General features: G+C 46.4%; 9 protein-coding genes across 9 annotated transcripts; 3 read left to right on the top strand and 6 right to left on the bottom strand.

The window, feature by feature from the left end:
- Positions 1 to 27: 27 nt before the first annotated feature.
- BO97DRAFT_424222 (RTA1 domain-containing protein) lies at positions 28 to 894 on the bottom strand (the record flags this gene model as incomplete). The annotated part of the gene is made up of 2 exons (XM_025696952.1): positions 28 to 683; positions 741 to 894. 2 exons carry the CDS (start codon positions 892 to 894, stop codon positions 28 to 30), a joined length of 810 nt encoding a protein of 269 aa, XP_025551742.1.
- A 342-nt stretch (positions 895 to 1,236) lies between these two features.
- On the bottom strand, positions 1,237 to 2,104 carry BO97DRAFT_413955 (RmlC-like cupin; the record flags this gene model as incomplete). Its single annotated transcript, XM_025696320.1, has 2 exons — positions 1,237 to 1,680; positions 1,919 to 2,104. 2 exons carry the CDS (start codon positions 2,102 to 2,104, stop codon positions 1,237 to 1,239), a joined length of 630 nt encoding a protein of 209 aa, XP_025551741.1.
- Positions 2,105 to 3,294: 1,190 nt separating this feature from the next.
- BO97DRAFT_51027 (uncharacterized protein) lies at positions 3,295 to 4,336 on the top strand. The gene is made up of 3 exons (XM_025700869.1): positions 3,295 to 3,492; positions 3,558 to 3,788; positions 3,850 to 4,336. Exons 1-3 carry the CDS (start codon positions 3,433 to 3,435, stop codon positions 4,165 to 4,167), a joined length of 609 nt encoding a protein of 202 aa, XP_025551740.1. The 5' UTR covers positions 3,295 to 3,432; the 3' UTR covers positions 4,168 to 4,336.
- Positions 4,337 to 5,517: 1,181 nt separating this feature from the next.
- Positions 5,518 to 6,963, bottom strand: BO97DRAFT_451130 (uncharacterized protein; the record flags this gene model as incomplete). The annotated part of the gene is made up of 3 exons (XM_025698961.1): positions 5,518 to 6,075; positions 6,214 to 6,393; positions 6,446 to 6,963. The coding sequence occupies 3 exons, from the start codon at positions 6,961 to 6,963 to the stop codon at positions 6,003 to 6,005; spliced, it is 771 nt and encodes a 256-aa protein (XP_025551739.1). The 3' UTR covers positions 5,518 to 6,002.
- Positions 6,964 to 7,736: 773 nt separating this feature from the next.
- BO97DRAFT_344325 (glycoside hydrolase family 15 protein) lies at positions 7,737 to 9,906 on the bottom strand (the record flags this gene model as incomplete). The annotated part of the gene is made up of 3 exons (XM_025691730.1): positions 7,737 to 7,958; positions 8,034 to 8,098; positions 8,160 to 9,906. The coding sequence occupies 3 exons, from the start codon at positions 9,904 to 9,906 to the stop codon at positions 7,737 to 7,739; spliced, it is 2,034 nt and encodes a 677-aa protein (XP_025551738.1).
- A 196-nt stretch (positions 9,907 to 10,102) lies between these two features.
- Positions 10,103 to 11,535, bottom strand: BO97DRAFT_50994 (nitronate monooxygenase). Its single transcript, XM_025700868.1, has one exon. It carries the CDS (start codon positions 11,352 to 11,354, stop codon positions 10,299 to 10,301), a length of 1,056 nt encoding a protein of 351 aa, XP_025551737.1. The 5' UTR covers positions 11,355 to 11,535; the 3' UTR covers positions 10,103 to 10,298.
- A 192-nt stretch (positions 11,536 to 11,727) lies between these two features.
- BO97DRAFT_470122 (Gfo/Idh/MocA family protein) lies at positions 11,728 to 13,017 on the top strand (the record flags this gene model as incomplete). Its single annotated transcript, XM_025699917.1, has 3 exons — positions 11,728 to 11,809; positions 11,914 to 12,402; positions 12,470 to 13,017. The coding sequence occupies 3 exons, from the start codon at positions 11,728 to 11,730 to the stop codon at positions 13,015 to 13,017; spliced, it is 1,119 nt and encodes a 372-aa protein (XP_025551736.1).
- Positions 13,018 to 13,420: 403 nt separating this feature from the next.
- Positions 13,421 to 14,749, top strand: BO97DRAFT_470121 (putative pyridoxal phosphate-dependent enzyme; the record flags this gene model as incomplete). The annotated part of the gene is made up of 3 exons (XM_025699916.1): positions 13,421 to 13,824; positions 13,866 to 14,396; positions 14,428 to 14,749. The coding sequence occupies 3 exons, from the start codon at positions 13,421 to 13,423 to the stop codon at positions 14,570 to 14,572; spliced, it is 1,080 nt and encodes a 359-aa protein (XP_025551735.1). The 3' UTR covers positions 14,573 to 14,749.
- A 2,602-nt stretch (positions 14,750 to 17,351) lies between these two features.
- BO97DRAFT_470120 (uncharacterized protein) lies at positions 17,352 to 18,218 on the bottom strand (the record flags this gene model as incomplete). Its single annotated transcript, XM_025699915.1, has 2 exons — positions 17,352 to 17,850; positions 17,924 to 18,218. 2 exons carry the CDS (start codon positions 18,216 to 18,218, stop codon positions 17,519 to 17,521), a joined length of 627 nt encoding a protein of 208 aa, XP_025551734.1. The 3' UTR covers positions 17,352 to 17,518.
- Positions 18,219 to 20,457: the final 2,239 nt, after the last annotated feature.

Raw genomic sequence — 20,457 nt, 5'->3', positions numbered from 1 at the left:
GTACTCAACCTTTGGAACCATGGCTGTTCAGTTCAGCTCATCCGTATTCTCATAGCTGGCCTTCGCACTCCCACCGCCCGTCCTCAATGCCTTCCCAGGAGCACAGAAATGAAATATCCCCTGCACAAGAAACATCGGTAACGCGTCAAAACAATAGATATAGGCCTCATGGGTGGACAAAAACCCTCTTGATCCTTGCGTCGCTTCGATCACTCGATAGACACAGCGTAGGATGATCAGGGCAGCTGCCACGAAGCAGAAGTAGAGCAGTGTGCGCCACGCCGTTCGGTTGCGAAACAACATCAATCTACGCAAGCGCATTTCGAAGATTATGGCAGTAACAAAGAATAGTCCGAACGAGAGGAGTTGAATGATCAGACCTGCGATCAGGACTTTCTGACCGGTCTCTTCGGTGGAAGCCGAGCACATCATCGAACCTCCGCCAAGCTGGGTCAGGAATGAGAGAGTGTCGCCCAAGACAAAGACTGTGGTGACCTTGGTTGGGGCAATGATAGAGAGCTGAGGCTGGCTCACGAGGAGGACAATCCGACCGTACAGCATATAGATCGAGGCGGCATATAGAGAGGGAGGGAGGAGGATGCAGATGTATTGCACGATGTAAGGGCCCAGCTGGGACGGCGACTCGGCGGATATGCACCGGGTGATATATCCAATAGTCATCACTGTTTGAACACATTAGTTTTGAGACGCTCTGCTAGCTGAGGCAATTCTCAACATACTGATGGCGCCAATGATGAAGACGAGAAAGAAGCGGCCTCGGTGTCTCCAGGTCTGGTAGCAATGCAGCAGACTGCTGCCTCCGAATAGAAGGGCTGCCACGACTGCAGCTCCAACACTGGGTTGGAAGCCATAGATATTGGTATTTTCACTCATGATTCAGTGCAAAGTAAAAGATCGAGGTCGAACACAAGGAAATATAGAGGCAAGGAGGGACTAAGATATCGGGATTTCAAAACGAGCGTGTGAAGAGATGGACGGCCCATTACACCGTGCTCGCTATCTATTATAATCGGAAGCAAGCCATTCCCTGTTGCCTATATCCATGTGCCCCTATTCCTGCCTCTGTTGACTTGAAAGACGTTGACTCCTGCAACCAAAACCATTATACTTGAGATAAAAAGTTCTATGATCTCGAATGCGAAAACGAGAACGAGAGCGACAGCGAAAACGAAAGCGGGTGGTGGGCTATAAATAGCATAAGGAAGAGAGTGTCAATCACAGCTTGGCCTTTTCGGAGAAGCGGTAAACCACGTCCCCAAAACTTCCACCTGGGAAGACATAGAGCCACTTAAATTCCTGGTTGCTGTTATTCATGACCGAGTGCTCCGCATCTCCCGGGATGAACACGGCGGTGCCCTTATCGACTTGGTGCGGCTGCCCGTCGATTGTCACCGTCGCTCGACCTTCCAGAACATAATATAACTCGGCTTGAGTATGGCGATGGGCACAGAGATGTCCCGTGTGTGGAGGGCAGACTGCGATTCCGGCCGAAAGATCAGTGGTGGGAGTGTTGGGTTGAGTAAACAGAGTGCGCCAGGTGAGTTCGCCATGCGAAGGGTCGGGGAATGATTCAGGAGGCAGAGATGAAATCGCACCCGAAGACAAAACAACTGGCTTGGCTTTTGAGGGTGACATGGCGGGTGTTAGAAACTTTGGTAGCTGCAACAACATAGCAAACTATGATCCACAATCTTTAATCCACTGAAGCAACCCGGCCGACTTTATAGAACGGAGTGACCGCTCAAACTCGATGATGCAACGTGCTGGTAAGAACACTGCCTCTTTAGGATAATTTTGCCGCATAAGAGAGGAGAAAGAGGGGCCCCCAACATGCAGTCTTGGAGCCTGGTGATAGGATTGCTTTTCCTATTTCGACTCTTCTATCGGGAAAACTTACGCAGCTCCAACCTGTCTCTGCAGAGTTACTGAGAGGGACTAAAATGGTGTGAGCTGAGAAGATGAATCGCTCTTTGGGGGAGTCTCCCTCTGTAAAAAGAGTGTGACATTGGTAGAGAACAGCGATCAGGGCCACCGTGCGTCCGAGTGAACCACGCTGAGCAGACAGTGTCGATTGTCCCACCATGAGGTACTTCTTGTTGATTTTAGATCAGGAATGATTCTTCCTCAAATGCTTGATTATTGAAGAAGCTTACATGGCAGTGTATAGGAAGCAACCCTTCAGATTGGCGTGGCCTTCACATTGCGCTCAACGGAGTACTTATCTTCGTTTGCTTGCCGATGCACGGCCACGGCATTTCGGAGAATGGGTTTACAGCTCGCAGGGAGCAGTAGATGGCCACTTACACAAAGGTCACACCTGACTTCATGCATGCGATGTTGGCGAAGCCATTATCCTAGATACGCAGTGACCGCGGCGCATGGAAATCGACATCACTGCTATGCTGGGTGGGTTCTAGTGATTTGATCTTGCTGAGATCTGAGGCGTGGATGTAATTGCCGGGATGAATGGACACCGTGAAGCTCGCTCCCGAACGAGAATCGACAACTTGGAGATGAGCGGGCTCCAAGGGATGGGAATTTGCAATTGTTTGGTGGACTTGCGAAGTCATGACGAGGCGGTGATAAGGTAGGTGGTGATGAATGATCGTCGATGGGGATCTGTTCACATCCTTGTATTGGATTTGAGGCGCAGTCCTGTGATCCAACAATCCCTTAATCCCTTCACACAATCATCCCTTGCAAGATGAGTACCTTATTCAGCACCAGCTACAGGAGAGGTACGAAGATCATCCTTAGTCGTGTCGGGAAAGACGACACAGAACAGTTGTTTGAAGGAGTATACTCCCATTCCAAGGGAACAGAAAGCATGCTCTGCGGTATAAGATATGCCGGGCTTATAGAGGAGACGATCTGAGCCAGAGAAATTCCAAATCGTGGGAGTCGTCTTATGATGAATGCTGTACGCGATGAAAGATCAATGGTCACATCAACTGCTCATGCTTGTTCAACCCAGAAAGAGGCCGTGCTAAACGCTGTTTAGATGTCTAGGAGCTGAGTTGGATTTGAGTCGTAATATAGATACCGTACTTACCAGGCTACCAGATAGCACCAGCCTGATGCAGAAGTGGTCAATGTCAATGATGTCAAGCACTGCTAGCCCTTACTTCTCGGAAGTGCCTTGTCAAGATCAAGTGTTTGCAGCTCCCGCAATACCCGCATGAGAAAGGGTCTTCCCCTTGTGGGGCAGTGCGCGATATTCTCCCAGTCTAGACTCACCCAACTTGGTGCATGACTCAGAGCAAGCCTGGGGCTGTCTTATAGCAGTCCCATATATTTATTTATGGTCAGTCCAGGGACTTGAGCCGGTCAAGCCATGCACATCAATAAGCCCAGTCTACCGGATCTTAAGCATTCACCACATGATACAGTTTGGCTTGCGCTGGGTTTGATATGGATACTACAGCAGAGACATCGCTAACATGCCATGAACTCTCTAACTCTATCAGTCAGGTAAGTGCCTGCCGGCGACTCAGGCCAGAAACATTACCTAGATTGTCGTTTCAACGGTTATTTAGGCATGCGATACCGGCAACAGTCCTGCGTGCTCCTGCTTCGAGACAGATTCGCATTCGCCGTTATCCATATCATTACCTGCCTCACCACCGTCTCCAGTAAAGGTAGTGTCAGGCCCGAAGCTTCCAAAACCTGAAGTGATGGGCTCCGGCAGCCGGTCAAGATGGAAGAGTAGAAGGTCAAAAACGACGAGACGAAGTCCGAACCCGAAATGTGAACGAAAGTCTGATATAGTAAGGGATCCACTACATGATCACCACGTTAACGGGATGCTATATTGACAGTAGCCGCCAGACCATTGATTCCTCCAAGCCATTCAAGCTGTCGAATCTCTCCACACCAGAGCTCGAGAAAAGCTTTCGAGCATTGTCCTGCCATCATCTGAAGTTGCAAGAAAAGCATGTCGCCCTGATGAAGGCGCATTTGGAGAGAGAGAATGAGATCACTCGCCTCACTGCTCAGATACGCGCGTTGGAGAATGAGCTCTATCTGACACAGCTTGCGCACAGTGACGAGGCCTTTGATCCACTTCGGACCTCATTGAATCAATATGATATTCGGCCGACTGGGGATACTCCTAGCCGAGAGGCTCATACGACGTTGCCTTGGTGACACAGGAGCCCTACTAAAAAGCAGCGTTACCGAGGCTGTGGGCGACATCTGACTGTACCATCATCAATAAGGACACTTGGTGCTCGTATAGCTCAGACTCGTGGCGTCGATCAACATTCTCGTGCCTAGAACCTTTGCGCCGGATATTGCGGAAAGACTCTACCGAGGATCCCCGAATTGGAGCCGAGCCAATTCCGATTGCCCGGCCTCATTCGAAGATAATCAAGACAGGGCAAGGTTCACTCTCAGCCTGGCGAGGGACACCTGCTTGGAGCAAACATCGAATTTCCTTGATTGGTGGATTTGCGGATGGAGCTATTTCTCGAAAAAAAGTCGGCTAAAATCTCGCGGACAATTCCCACCATGCCATGAGGATAGCATACAATTGGACGGTCGCATCTGTACAGGGCGCTGATATTAGCCACATAGAAGGCACTAGAAAACAATCCGATCTAAGACTGACGCATCCAGATCGTCTGCCAAGGCGAATTGGCCGAGTGAAGGATTTGCAACAACTGCCCCTTTGCCGAGATAATACTTTTTCACATGCATCGAAACGGACAATCAGAGACTCAACCACGTTCAAAGCTTCGGATACCATACGGTGACAGTGAGATATGAATCGCCGCTGTGTGTGAAAGGGATGTCGGCCCCTAAACCAGTGCAACGGCATGGGGGGCCCTGACCATGGCGAGGTCATTGCGATCCACGATAACATTGAAACGCATGCCCGGCCCTGTTGATGAATCAATACGGTTTCAAGGTCAGAGGGAGATCTGTACAGTCAAGACCAGAGAATCGAAGATCGGATGGATTGTGCTGAGCGATGACTCGGCTCGAACCCAGCATTCGACGCATGGATATCCTCTTGCTTTCTGGCCCAACTCATATCAACAGCCACCCTGTAAAGCCCTCGACACCTTCGATGGGATTTGACCTATATGAAACTGCGATACTCCCTTAAACGAGTACCCTTGGTCATGGTCAGATGGGAAGTCTGCATTTATATGCTTTGGATATTGGCAAGTCCTGCCGCACAAATCCGAAGAAGGGCGCTGGACATGGAGTTGTCTACTCTTGGTGTTAATCTTAACCAGCTCCTCCAACATTGAGGCTATCCAGCTATCTGGCTTCAGGCTCCTGTTCTCCAAGTACCCCGCGTTGGCGGATTCTTCTTCAAATTAGCCATCTGGCTCGTGATACTCATAACATTGCCGGATCAGCGACGGCCAGTCTCAAATTGATCCTGCCATGTATCGATAGTGGAGGTAGTTATACGGCCTGCTTTCCACCTAGGCCTCCTTTACATTGTCTACCCCAACGTCCACGTTTGGCGGCACAGCCAGCCAGGTTGGGTAGGGCTCTGATCGTCATTTTCATGGTCCACGGTTTTGCTCCGGTACCGATATCAAGCATCCTCAATCCGTGCGGATTAATTGGCGCCAGGAAGAGACGATTGTTGAGCAATCATCGGAGGCACTGCTATTGTCTTCGTTGGCTTTAACCTGAATCGCCCTGTCGGGTCTCATATTGACTCATGGCGCTTTGGTTATCCTATGTAAAACTTGGGTTGGAAGACTCGGCTCGACGATGAATATGCGAATGGCACCACATGGCGCACTCGGGTGGCGACGGAGAATAGTATTTTCCGGACTACGAGATGTTTATAACCAGGAGGACACAATGGCGCCAAACCAATCTAGTGTAAAGTTATCATTGTATTGTTTAGCATGGGGTTGGTCCGGCGTTAGTACGGACTGCGCCCGTCCGGCCAAGGTCGTGAAGAGCTGGAGAAATGATATCTATTCTGGGCGGCCTAATAAGAAATGATGAATCTACCCTGCTGTCATAGCCATACAGATCATATGATGACATGGAGTAGGTGTGACATACTGACCGGATATGTATCTAGTGAGACCGTAGGTCTATTATAGAAAATGAAGAATGGTAGCTCTTCAACACTATGTCGACGCGGGTTCAAGCACTGCATTCATTGTACACTCCATTCATCCACTTTTATACTTGACAGCGCGATCCGCGGCGCACGCTTGCTCCCACCGTTGAACATACCAATAGCAAATCCCATACGAGGCATCGACAATAAGGAAAGTTGCTAGGCTCCACAGAACCAAAGGACTATTCAACCACGCGAACGATTGTGGCCAGTAACGCCAACGCAGGGAGGCGAAAACCACCGTGCAACTGGAACCGAGGAACCGGGAAAGCCTAGCGTTGTCAGTATTTAGCTCTCGAGAACAGGAGGGATTGCTTCCCTTACCACAGCGTATATGAAGCGCCGCGAACACTGCCCCGACTGAGCAGTTGGCAAAGGCCTCCCACACTCAGTAACAGCTGACAAATGACCGCACCCCAAGAGTACGCAAGGGAGTGACCGATCTCGCTTGCGAGTGCGAGATGGCCAGTCAGAAACCCCACAATCGTCACGATGAATATCAGCGGTAAGTGACGCTGGACAAGAGGCGCGTGGTGCCATTCGTTCGGCGAATGCTTGATAGCAGCGTATATGATTCCCAGATTGATCGCCAAGCCAATGAGGAATACTCCCTGCTCGATGAGGCTTTTCGAAGGGTAAACTAGTCCATACACAATTTCCCAGGCTATATTGCAACAAAGCGGCATGATTGCCATGCTATATGTCTTGTCTCGGAAGGAAACATAGACCATACCGATATAGTTGATGGTCCATCCCAACCCCATACCGAGGACAAAGAGATCTGCAATTGGTTTGACAGCAAGGTAGGCTGGGGGAGCTCGCTTGACATCGAACCCATCCATAGTTGATAGACGGTAATGTGCCAGTGGTTAAGATAGGAGAAATGAGAGCTTTGGTCTGTCTTCAATGTCAGATTTGCATCGGCGGCCATGGCTTTTTATGTGGACCGGCTCATATTCCTGTTTCATCAGCAATCAGCAACAGGCACGTTGTGCAACGTTTCTGGAGTGCTCCAAGGATAGAAACGTCCTTTCACGTGGAGACGGCAAATCGTCAAATAGCTGACTTGCTGCATGGTAAGATAGCGAGCGATACGAGGTGGGCAGGATCATTGATGAGTTTCACAGTGAATACAACATTCTCGCCATTTTCGGGGTGCATCGGTCCGACAAACCTCGTAAATGTGTTGTTACACAACCTACAAACCTGACTCCGCATGGTATCATTCCGAGTCCTTTGTACAAGTAGGAGCGCTGGCTCTGAAAATCTGAATTTTGAGACTCCAAAGACAGGACGAGTAGGTATACAACCAAGGTAAGTTTCAGAGACCATAACAAAGCGAGCCGCACCCTTGATACAGTTCCCATTGTATCATTCAGAAGAAGGAGGGCGTAAATAGCCATGCCACCGACGACATGCAGCCACGAGACAGTCAGTGATAGACATAGGTAGTAAGGAAAGCGCCAAGGGAACATAAACCCAACTGGGGATTGGGATTTCTAGCTCTTCATCTATTGCGTGCTTGCGTGTACTAGGGGCACCCGGCAGGGGCATGTCACCGACGACGTCGACAAAGCAGAAAAATCCAGTCTATGCTCCGTGCTTGGATAATATTTCACTTCTCTCCTCCTCCCAGATTCATCGCAGCACTGACACAGGCGAGGTGACTGAACGCTTGAGGCATGTTGCCTATCTGTTCTCCCGAGGTGGCGACCTCTTCCGAGAACATGCCTAGATGGTTAGCAAATGACAGAATGCTGTCAAATTGTGATGTGGCTGTCCGTTGCAGCTGTTTGAAAAACTGATTGTGCGGAAGGTATGCTTTAGATCGAGCGGCCTACATATTCAATCGAGCCAAATTAGTTGAAGCCGTGGCATGGAACAGAGATGAGTGAGCGAGACTTGGACTTACGCGCATCATAGCTTCGACCAGCCAGAATGTCACCATCAAGAATGCACCTTCATTGCCCCCGACTCCTGAATATAGCTGTCAGCCCAACCCCAGCAAACGAGTGGACATCCTTCGGGTCCTACTTACCGTCGTCAACCTTAGCCGTATCATACCGCGACACCATATTGGCAACACTCAAGCCTCCCCGGGCGGGGGGTTCCATGATCTTCTGTATCGTGCTCAACAGGCGAGGGTCATTGGGGGCGATGAAGAAGACGAGGGGAGCAATGAGAACCGCTGCGTCCAATGCATCTCGATTCTCGTAACTCATGCAGAAGAAGCCCTTCTCGGCGTTGTAACCGTTGGTCATAATCTCATCATACAGATCATCTCGCTCTTGAACCCATCGAGCCCGCCCAGGGCAGGGAAGGTTGGATCGTTTTTCTGCTAGTCGAACCCCACGGTCCAGCGCCACCCATAACATGATTTTAGAGTAGACAAAATTCTGGGGAGGGCCCCGGACTTCCCAGATGGACTGGTCTGGCTGGTGACGGACTTCGATGACGAAGTCGACCATGCGACGGATGGCGAGCCAGTGGTCGTAGGAGATGTCTGCGGCATGCTTGTTATACAGATAGATGCTATCCATCAGCTCTCCGTAGATATCGAGTTGGACGTGCGTGGCGGCCCCGTTGCCGATGCGCACCGGTCGGCTTCCTCGGTAACCCTCCAGATGATCGAGTTCCATCTCGGGTATGTCTCGTTCGCCGTGGATAGTGACCATGATGGGTAAGAACGGATCGCCCGGCTTGGCAGATTGTGTTAGAGGAGGGAAGATGCGATCGAAGATGAAGTTGATGTAGGATTCCGCCTCTTCCGGATAGCCGTTCTTCAGGAAGACGTAGACAGTGAAAGCCGCGTCCCGCACCCATGAGTAGCGATAATCCCAATTGCGACTGCCCCCAATGTGTTCAGGGAGAGAGAAGGTGGGCGCAGCGACGATGGCGCCCGTGGGCTTGTAGGTCAACAGCTTGAGCACCAGCAAACTTCGTTCCACTTGCTCGCGATAGTGTCCGCGGAAGGTACATTTGCTTGTCCAGTCCGACCAGAAGTCTCCAGTTGTGCGCTCCATTCGTTTCAACTCGGGAGTCAGCACCGATGCATTGGAAGTGATGGATTCCTGATCATGGAGGAGGAGGGTGATCGATTGGCCTTCCTTTAGGGTAACTGTTCCCACCAAGCCGGGACCCAGATGGCCGGCTCTCTCCGACAGTTGCAGTTCCGGAGTCAGCTGTGTGCCCGTCGAGGTCAATTCTCCATCGTCCACGAGGATTCTGGCCTGGAGCCGTTGGGTCGCGGTCTGGAAATGCACCAGGTGGACCCCGTCTCCTTGTGACAATTGAGCGGTATGTGTATCGCGAGCATAGTTGAAGGCGGGGAAGAGTTCGATCTCGATGTCCATCTGGCCGCGGACGCACTCGGCTTTGCGGATCAATCCCGAATGGCAGGACAGGGTCTGGCCGGCACTTTGGGGCTGATTGCAGTGACACCATTCGGGCAGTCCTTGAACTCCCACAAGCGGCTTGGGCTTGGTGATGGGGAAATAGTCGAGGATATTGATGACTCCCTCGTCATGGATCCAGCGGGTTTCGAGCATGTTAGTGTAGGGCCGATATCGCTGTTTACTTAAGGGATTCTGAAGGCCACGACCAGGCGTGATGGAAAAATGGCCGCCTTTTCCTTTGTCCAGGATGCGACAGAAGATGGAAGGAGAGTCAAAGACAGGCCAACACATGGAGTCGATGCTGCCATTCTTACTGACCAGGGCACAGGTGTGCATGTCGCCCACGAGGCCATAATCTTCGAGCCCACAGTACTCCTTGCTCCCCTGCATGCTGAAGATGGACAGTGGAGGGGAAAGGGAAAGGGAGATATCCAATTGCAAGTAATTGCGGGGTTAGGGATGGAGAAGATGGAGAAGGATTGGGGAAAGTGATGGAGGGGGAGCTGCTGAGAGGCGGGAAAATTTTTAGTGACACGAGGGTTGAATGGATGCTTGCTAGATCAATGGTTGATTGACTGACTGAATGAATGAATGAATGAATGAATGAATTGCTGACCAAAGTAGAATGAAAGCATGAGTGACAGATAGTGACGTCATCACCTCCCGTATTCCCCGTGTTTGCATTGCAGTGTTTGCATCGCAGGAGTGAGTGGATGGATAGATGGATGGATGGATGATTGTTGATTAGGATTGATTATCACTAAGAATTGACTTGTGTAACACTACAAGCTAGGTAGCTTCGCTCGCACCTCTTCCTGGATCTCCCGAACAGTGGTGGCCGCACTTTTGACCTCATGGATCAAGCCGATAGACGCTCCAGCATAGGTGGCCAACCGACCAGCTGGTCCCCAGCCTTGATCGCCCGCTTTGAGGGCTTCGTCGTGGAGTGCCTTGAGCTCGGCAAACGGTCGCCCCTGTTGATGTTCAACAAAGGACCGGTTGGTGATGGTTCGGGGGCTGTAATGCGATGGCCAGCCCATGGTACCACGTAAGTGGTTGTACAGTAGAGTCCTGGTGGTGGAGGCTGCCCCGTCGCTGGCCCGTATGATTTCCTGCTGGTATCCGCCACTGATGCGGGCTTCCTCCGACGCCAGGAATCGCGTGCCCATCACCACCCCCGATGCTCCTAGACAGAGCGCAGCTGCAGCACCGCGCCCGTCCGCAATGCCTCCTGCAGCAAACAGGGGCACTCGGCCGGCCACCAGATCAGCGACTTCGGGGAGAAGAGTGATTAATCCCAGCCCGTCGTGGGCCCGACCGTGACCTCCAGCCTCTGCTCCCTGTACCACAATCACGTCGGGCAACTCCTGACTGTGCAGTAGCTCCCTTGCCTCGGCCAGAGTCCCAATTTGAATCCAGATCTGGGTTTGGGCCGATACTGTGCGAATCCGACGCGACCACACATCGTATTCCCCGGGACCCTCGCGCGGGGCGTAGAGCCATGCGGCACAGGGCTTGAATCGCTCTATCGCCGTAATCGCAATGTCCAGGTCATCGCTCCACAGCTGAAACCCGACCCCGACAGGCAGGAGAGAGCGTTCAGAAAAAGAAACTCGCTGCGGCAGTGCTTTGATGCGATCGGAGGTGTCTTGCAAATCAGCCAGCAAATCCTGGGTCTTCACTCCAGGCCCCAGAAAGCCGAGGCCGCCAGCCTGTGAGACGCTGACGGCCAACGCTGGGCCGGCCATCACGCGCATCGGAGCGCTGACCAGGAAGGGGGCAGTTACCCAGGGATAGGACCGCGACAAGACTGTCGCAAGATGACGAGAATGGGTCATGACGGGAGATGAGTTCAGTCGGGAGAAATACTGCTAGTGTCGGAGGGATGAATGAATGAATCCATGATGTAAGTTCTAGTCAGTGGATGTATTGCAGGAACGGTTCTCCTCTGCGGCTATTGCGGCCCGGCCATTCCGCCAATCATTGGGTTCCTTCCCCGCAAACCGTAGGTTAGGTAGAGTGTCATATGAGTAGTATGCTCAAGGTACATAGTTGGATCAAGCAAAACATCATGGTAATGTAGTTCTTCAGCTGTAAGCTCGATGAATAGGTTGATAGATCGGTCATGAAAAGAGCATATCCACCAGCATTTTTATCAGTGTTGACTCTGGTGCTGCAGCAACCTGCACCGACGACCCCATGAATCCCAATATGCAACATCCCATAGGCCTGACTTGGGGCATACTCGCGACAGGCCGGATCGCAGAGAGTGAGTGCTCTTCTTTTAGTCTCAGTGTGAAGTTGCAAACCCGGTGAACGCGGAAGGGAGAATTCGGAATTCGGAAGACAACGCAAAGAAAGCTAACTGTGCCAGAGTTCGCCCTCGATCTCCTCCAGCCACACCCTTCAGCCCCCATAATCCAAACCCTATCGGGCGTCGCATCCTCCACCTCTCTAGCTACTGCTTGTGCCTTTTTGGTCAGAGTCATGCTCCGGAAAGTGTGACCCCTTATGATTCTTATTCGGCTCTTTTATCCTCATCGTGCGAAGCGATCTACGTCGCAACGCCGCATTCTCACCACTATCAGAACGCAATGATGGCTCTAGAAGCCCGGAAGCATATTCTGATTGAGAAGCCAATCGCGGTCAATCAAGAGCAAGCGAGAACTATCTTCGAAACAGCAGCCAAAAAGCAATTGTTCGTGATGGAAAGGTTGTGGACAAGATTTCAACCGGTCGGTAATGCATTCCGGCAAGTACTGGGAGATGTTGGGCCCGTGAGAAGGATATGGGCGGACAATGGCTTGGGAATGGATGTCGAGAGTCAGTTTCCGGAGAGCGATAGAATGGTGCTGTTGAATCTGGCGGGGGGCAGCTTGCTTGATTGTAGGTACCAAACCAGGGCTAATTTCGACCAAAGGCTGCCTCTAGACTAACGAATCCGAGTTCGTAGGGGGCATTTACTCCCTTAACTGGGTCTTGCAAGCTCTGGGTCAACGGGGAGACTATACATCTTGCTCTGCGGCATCAGTCATGATGAAGTATGCGTGCACGGGGGTTGACGAGTCCAAAACGATTCTACTAAAGTTCTTGTCCGAAGAAAAACATGAGATCCAAGCCATCATTGCCTCATCTCTTCGCTGCGCCACCGACGCCGATGGGAATATACCCTGTCTCCGCGTTCAGGGTGATAATGGCGAGACTCAAGTGTTTGGGTGGCCGTGGAGACCATCAAAGCTACGCATCATAGCAAGGCAACAGGGATTTGGAAACCAGGGGACGGTGGTAAAAGAAATACTTAACATCATACCTAACTCGATCTATGGACTAGTTTATGAGGCGGATGAGATGGCGAGATGTATCTATAAGGGAAAATTGGAGAGTGAGACTATGAGCTGGAAGGAATGCTTGGCCACGATGGGTATCATGGACCAGGTCAGGAAAGAGAATGGGCTGTGGTTCGGAGATGAGGCAGAGAGTGTGACCTATCCCTTGGTCTAATAGATCTGTACTCTCTCAGCGTCCTGGTACCAAATAGACCACGACGGAGCTCATGAGTATAGTTTGTGCTACATATATTACTGACAATTATCTCATTACCATCGAGAACCGTGATAAAACATCAACCGATCGTGGGTCAATAGCTAGCTTGTAACTCTCCGAAGATCAAAAAAGCAGAAAAAAAAAAGAAAAGAAAAACAAAATTGACTCCCATGCAGGGGCAGTCCGTCGCCTCCCACAAAGACATTCTCCTAGAAAATAAAAAGCTAGTGCCTTAATTATGTACAAGATAATTTGAATAATACGTGGAATCCGGCAGCCTGGCAGGTGTCCCTGTTCATTAACACAGACCTTTACCCAAGTGGCATGAGAAGGCCTCTCTCTCAAAGCCTACGACGCAGCCATGACTCCTAGAATCCCAACCACTAAGCCTACAATTCTGGGCACTGAAATTCCTCTTCTTCAAGAAGCCCTGAATCTCGCAAATCTCAATGGCAAAGGTAAATATACCCGTCTCTGCGAGCAGTGGCTGGAGAAGTCCATGCCCGCCGGCGGAAAGGGGAAGGCAATCCTTGTCTCCCCGTGTACGTCCGCTCTCGAGCTTGCCGCCATTCTCGCCAACATCCAACCAGGCGATGAAATCATCGTTCAGAGTTACACTTATGTGTCAACCGTGAACTCAGTTCTTCGTGGCGCGGTGCCTGTGTTCGTGGATCTGGACGATAAGACCCTGAACATCGACCTGCGCCTGATCGAAGACGATATCACTGCTAAAACACGTGTCATAGTTCCAGTCCACTACAGGGGGTTGCCGCTGAGATGGACTCAAATATGGACCTTGCGAAGAGGCATGGGTTGCTCGTTGTCGAGGACGCCGCTATGGCTTGTACGTCACTCTACAAAGACCGCATGTTGGGTACTATCGGGCACATAGGATATATCAGTTTCCAGGAGAAGAAGAACTTTACTGCTGGCGGCCAAGGCGGTGCAATACTTGTCAACGACTCATCACTCATTGAACGTGCGAGGATCCTCTACGAGCACGGTACAAATCGCGGACAGGTTGAACGACATGATTGGCTCGACCTGGGCATCAATGCCACACTCTCGGAATTGCAGGCTGCATTTCTCCACGTGCAGCTCCAAGCGGTAGATACCATCAACACGCCGAGACTTCATCGTTGGCATAAATACCACTCCGCACTAACGCCACTAGCGGAAATGGGCCATTTGATCTTGCCCACTATTCCGAGCTGCACAACCCAAAATGCGAACATCTTTTGGATACAGGTGAGAGAGGCGGAGAGGAGAAAGGACATGATTCAGTTCTTGGACGCTAAGGGAATCGAAACCCATCCACTATTTATGCCGTTACATTCGTCTCCCCGGGGCTTACGGCGGGGATTTTAGTGGAATGGATCGAGTTACCACGCTCGCCGCCGCACAGATTCTCTTGTTGCCGCTCTTTGTGGGCATGACTGATCACGAACAGCAGAGGGTTGTTGAGGGCGTTTCTGCATTCTTCGGGACGGAAGGATTGTCAAACGTTGTGTAGCTATTTTGGCAAGAAAGACGAAGATGAAGATCCACGAGTAGCGTTGTATTCTGCTCCCCCTTCTGCTCTTGATGGGAAGTGAGGTATTTAACCGTGTGAGAGCACTCAGATCACACAGCATGAGAATGATGTACTGTACCTGAAGGCAAAAGCATGTTAGAAATTACCAAAACATAGCTACACTGCCAGTTCACCCCTCCTCTCTCCAGTCTTATCATCGCCATTCAAGCCAGTAAAAACCCACACAAGCCCTGCCATCGCCAAGCTGAGTCCCCCCATCGACAATACCATAGACGTCCACCCATACCACTCCCTCAAGTAACCTGCATAGAGAGGCCCTGCCAAAGTCCCTCCTGCAAATACAGCATTACTTAAGCCATATGCCTGAGAGTATGCTCCTTGACCAGAAATGCCGGGATATGTACGGTCGACTGCCTCTGTGGCGAGGCTAATTTCCGTCATCATAGCGGGCATTGTTAATGACACCCCACAACCAAATAAAAACAAGAAAAGGCGCAGGAGGACTGAATTGACAAGAGTGTTGCTTTGTATCAGAGCCAACAGCATCATACTCGGGCCCGCGAGAACAGATCCAGTCAGCGCAGGGATCAGCGGCCCCGTTCGGTCTACTAGAGCATCCGGAGAGTGACATAAACCATGACTACGATAAGACGCAAGAACAAATACTGATGAGCTGCAGAGGTGATTCCGAAGTTTATTACATCATTGATAAAGGGCAAGAAAATGACACTTCACGGCAATGGTAAGACTGCTCGGTCATTTCTCTATGCCGGGGATGCCGCAGAGGCATTTGATGTGATATTGCATTGGGGAGAGCTCGGTGCAATCTACAATATATCATCCCATAATCGTTTGCAGGTGTGTGAGGTAGCAGAAAGGATCGTAAGACATTTTCCTGAATAAGAATCCGAAGGGCTCGGGCGGTGGGCTGAGATGGTGCGAGATCGACCTTTCAATGACAGCATGTACTGGAACGATGACTCCAGGTTGCGAGCTATGGGTTGGAAAGAGAGAACGAACTTTGAAGATGGTCTCGAAGCAACTGTCGCATGGTATCAGCAGGATGTGGAAGACTTCTGGGCGGACAGTTGAACTTAAACTGAAACTATCTGTATTGACTCAACCAGCAGGTGTCTAGCATACATGTCTACTACTCTCTGATTGTTTAGAATTAAAGATGGGCAGACATCAAAAGAAAGTTGTTAAGATATTCAATTCCAATCTTTACCAGGCGGCAGGGGGAAGACAATGATTCGACTGCTCATTATTAGCTTAAAGGTGGTTACCAGTAGCCTGATTGTGGTTACTATGTTCTATAATTATGATAATATGTAAATCCTCTACCATTGATCTTACTAAGAGAGATCTTAACAAGATAGTTGAGTCCAGTATATGATTGAGGGCTATCTGAGCAATATCGGAAGAGAATGCCTAAAAGCCACGAAAATCCATTTATCCTTCTTTATCTAATGCCTTGATGCCGAGCTTTGGCATGCAAGAAGGGATTTTGTGGTATGAGATGAAGACAAAGAGAGAAGACAGTAAAGTTAAAAGAATCCTAATCAAGCAGAGCTAGGTAGTGTTGATTCTTTGTTGCTATATAGAAATCCGTAGGAAAGCACAAAGAAAGTGCATTAAAATACCAGCCTCACCCAGCAATAACAAAGATTGTGTATTCTTTGTTCCGTGCAGTAACGGAGTTGATGTAAAAGCCATGGTTAGCTTCTGTCTCTCATTCGATATAAGAAGGCTTTCTTTTCCCCTGGCTACTGCTTTAATATTGCCAACCTTCTGGTAAAGATTATCAGCCCTTGTCAGCTACAATTCCCCCCTTATTATGTTGAGACAATCTGCCGCGATGTCACTCACACCATGGTTTATATCGGAGCTAATCAAAGCAGCAGATAAGAAGGACGAAAAGAGCCCATTTTTACCCACTGAGAAAAAGGAAACAGGGAGGGTTCGTGGCCTCTTTGCTTCTAGCAATGATAGCAATACTATGGAGAAAACAGATGCCAAAATGCTGATCACCAGGTCCAAGCCAGGGAATATCATTGAGTCTTCCTTTGACCCGGACATGATCAAGGGTACTGATCGGGGGGAGACAAAGGACTTCCCTAAATCTCGCGTCTGTGTGAATCTGGGCACTAGTTGTATGGCTGAGTTTATTCTACTTAGATCGGACAGTCCAAGATCACATATTGACCCGAAGCTTGTCCGTAAGATGTCAGGATACAAACGGTTTATTATTAACCACCCCCGGAAGCATTATTACTATGGGAATGATGGCAGATGTCACTCATACAGGGCCAGGTCCTATGTTAAGTTTGATATCTTTGTCCCCCATGATATCAGCAAGGCACAGAATCAGCCTGACTATGCCAGACTTACAGTTTGTGCTGATGAGGTCCCCGGTATCTGGGATAAAGGTAGAGATAAATGGCAACTGGTAATTGGAATGCCTGCCATCCGTGATCATCAGATTACCTACATTAACAGCCAAGAAGCGGAAATTGGCTGCTGCAACAATCATCACTTCGAGTTGGAGAAATGGCGGAGGACTAAACATTGAATTCAAAGTCTTAGTAACAGGATAAGATAGCCCTACCGGAATTTCAGGCTCCTTTACTATCCATGCCTTCTGATGTCAGTGGTGATTCAACCCAGGTAGTGATTTATAGAGAGGTGATAGCTCCGCATTGGCTTCTATGTTCTCTTTACTAATAGAGACTATAAGTATAAAATAAGGTTGAAAAAGCTCTGATTAAAATAATAGAAAATAGATACCAGTATACCTTCTATTTCCCACATCTTCCCCCCCAGCTAGCCCGCTCCTGGCAAGATATTCTTACTATGTACAACAAGACCACCCCCACCGGGGGAAGGGGCTGAAATACCTTTAGGCCCTAAGATGACTCGCCAGCATTAGCACACCTTCAAAACCTTGCACCTTGTCAGTCGCACGCGTGCGACTAGCACACAGGTCGTCCCTGCCAGGGTGAAGATATCAGAGAAGATTTTCAGCCCCACCCATTCGGCAGGACTGCTATCCAGGATGGCGCCGTTAATAGGGTTGGTTAGCAGGCCGGCGATGGCGGATATGAACATGATGATGCCGGAGCGGAAGCCGAGCTCGTGTTGTGGCGAGACACGCAGCGCCAGTGGGCTCAGCAGGGAAACGTAGGCGCCGGAGAAGAAACCGAAAAGTACGGCGAAGGCGATTAGGGCTGCGCTAGAGGCGGCGGGGAGCCAGAGGGCTATGATCAGGATGCCGGACATGTAGCACACGATCAGGTAGGTGTTGTAGTGGCCGCCGGTCCCCGACCATACCCGAGGTGAGCCGCCCGACGAGCGAGCCCGCGTTCAGAATGGGCACCAGGTAGTCGGATATGGTGGCGGGCATGCCGGCGTCCAGCGCCTGGCTTGGGAGCTGGTTGACTGGAATGAAGAAGCCGAAGGTGAAGAAGCAGGATCCCCCCAGCGCCAGCAGGACGAACTGCAGCTCGCCCAGCGGCTTGACCAGCTGCTGCCGCGTGAGCCTCTGGAGGGGTGGCAGTGTGGCAGTGCGCATGGTTAGGTTGGCGACTATTAGCAGGGCGAGGATGACGAAGGCGCAGATGCGCATCGCCCAGCCATAGCCCACGGCCCGGAATTAAAAGGATGCTTATTAATACTAAGTAACGTAATCAGTAAGCGAGTGGTCCATGTAGGCGAGTAGTCCATCTCTGTATTCTATACAAAATAGCTAGTTTCTAAAGCTGAATACCTCATTAACCATAATACTTAAGGGGCTAAGTTTATACTATATAAATATTAAGTATAACTTTTATATATGGTATCTTTTTTAGAAGCTCTAAGTTAATATTCTTAGTATAAAATAGAAATTATTTTGTATCATATATATTACTAAAAAATATTTATTTATTTAGGTAATTGAGATATATTAGAGATGATTTCTTAGATAATATAGATTATAATACTAATAAGAATCTATAAAATATATTATATATAGTTCTGATAAGAAATAGTTGAGATATAAAGAATAATTTTATATAGAATACAGGGATGGACTAGAGTAGCCAACAGCCAGATTAGGTCAGGTTAATAGAAACTTTTATACCTAACTATATATTAATAATTAGATTAAAGAAATTCTTATAGTTAATTATATAATATAACTAAAAATAAAATAATTAATTATTTTAATTATTTTTAATATTAAGATTTATTTATTATATTTTTTTAATTTTAGTATAGTTGAAATATATCTAAATTAAATAAAAATTAATTTAATTATTATAATTATTATTTTAAACTATATAAAAATAAATTCTCTAAAATCAAAAAAAATATAAAAATATAAAAATATCTTTTTATTTATAAAAATAATAAAAAGTTTAAATAATATTAATATAATTTAATTTTTTATAATAATATTATTTTTTTAATAAAAAAATATAAAAAGAATATATAATTATAATTATAATTTAAATTATATATTAAAAATCTAATAAATTATATTAAAAAAACTATATTTTTATTATTAAAGTAATAATTAAAAACTAGTATAATATTTCTAAATTCTTATTAAATTTTTTTAAATAAATTTAATAAATCTATTATATTTTTATTTTCTATTAAATAAATTTAATTAATTATATATAGAGTAGCTTAACCTGATTATTATACTTAATCTTAATCTAATTATAATCTAATAATCAGATTAAGATACAAAAAATAATTTAATTATATAATCAAAATTAGGTTAAGATATGATTATTATTTTAATTATTTATATTTACTAGTAAAAAGAATTAAATAAAATATATATATTATTAATTATATATTTTAATTATAATATAATAATATTCTTTATATTTAATTTATGTAATTTATTTAATTTATTTATTCTACTTGTTTTTTTTAAGAAATATATTATATTTTAAAAAAGACTTTCACAGATTTTAATATAAAATAAATATATTAATTATTTTTTATATTATCTAGAATTCTAATTATAATATTATAAGAATTATAAAAAATAAGTTTTTATCTAAAATCATATAATATATATAAATTTAAATAAAGAAATTTTTATTTTTAATAATAATTTATTTTCTAGATTATTTTTTAGATTATTTATATTTCTATTTTTTATTAATATAGGAGAAAATAATTATATTAATTTTTTTTAATTTTTAAATATAAAGATAATTAAATCTAGATTAATATTTTTAAAAATATTTTTATTATATGATTCTGGAATATTGATATAATTAGGTAATTAATTAATATAAAATAGTTAAGAAAAAAAAGTTTCTTAGAATAAATAAGAAGTTCTTCTAAACTAAAGATAGTCTATAGAATAGTTTAAAAATAGAAGACAGAATTCTTAGAAATACTAGAATTATTATAAATACTAGCTTTTCAAGATTATTATCTATACTAATTAAATTATATATATAAAGATAAGTTATAGGCTATTTAAAAATATGGAATAAAGAAAATAAAAAATAAATAAATATTCAGATATACAGAGATATAAAAATAAAGAAAATATTATATATATATCTTTAAAAAAATAACTTAAAAATAATTCTTAAATTTATAAACTAAATTAGGAATATTAATATTTTTAAAATATATTTATATATTATTTTTAGGATTATATTTCTTTTGATATATAAAAAATTAGAAAATAAGCTTTTAGTAATATCTATAAAAAATAATATATTTATTTATAAATTTTCTGATTCTTTAATAGTTTTTATTAAAGAATTTTTTATTTTAGATTTTAAGAAGCTTCAGTAAGGTATAATTATATAAATTAAGATTATTAATATTATAAACTAACTTAAATTATA

The sequence above is a fragment of the Aspergillus homomorphus genome (genome assembly GCF_003184865.1).
Source record: "Aspergillus homomorphus CBS 101889 unplaced genomic scaffold BO97scaffold_16, whole genome shotgun sequence".
Classification (NCBI taxonomy): domain Eukaryota; kingdom Fungi; phylum Ascomycota; class Eurotiomycetes; order Eurotiales; family Aspergillaceae; genus Aspergillus; species Aspergillus homomorphus.
The sequence above is the reverse complement of the archived record's forward strand: the minus strand, read 5'-3'. Positions and strand labels throughout refer to the sequence as shown.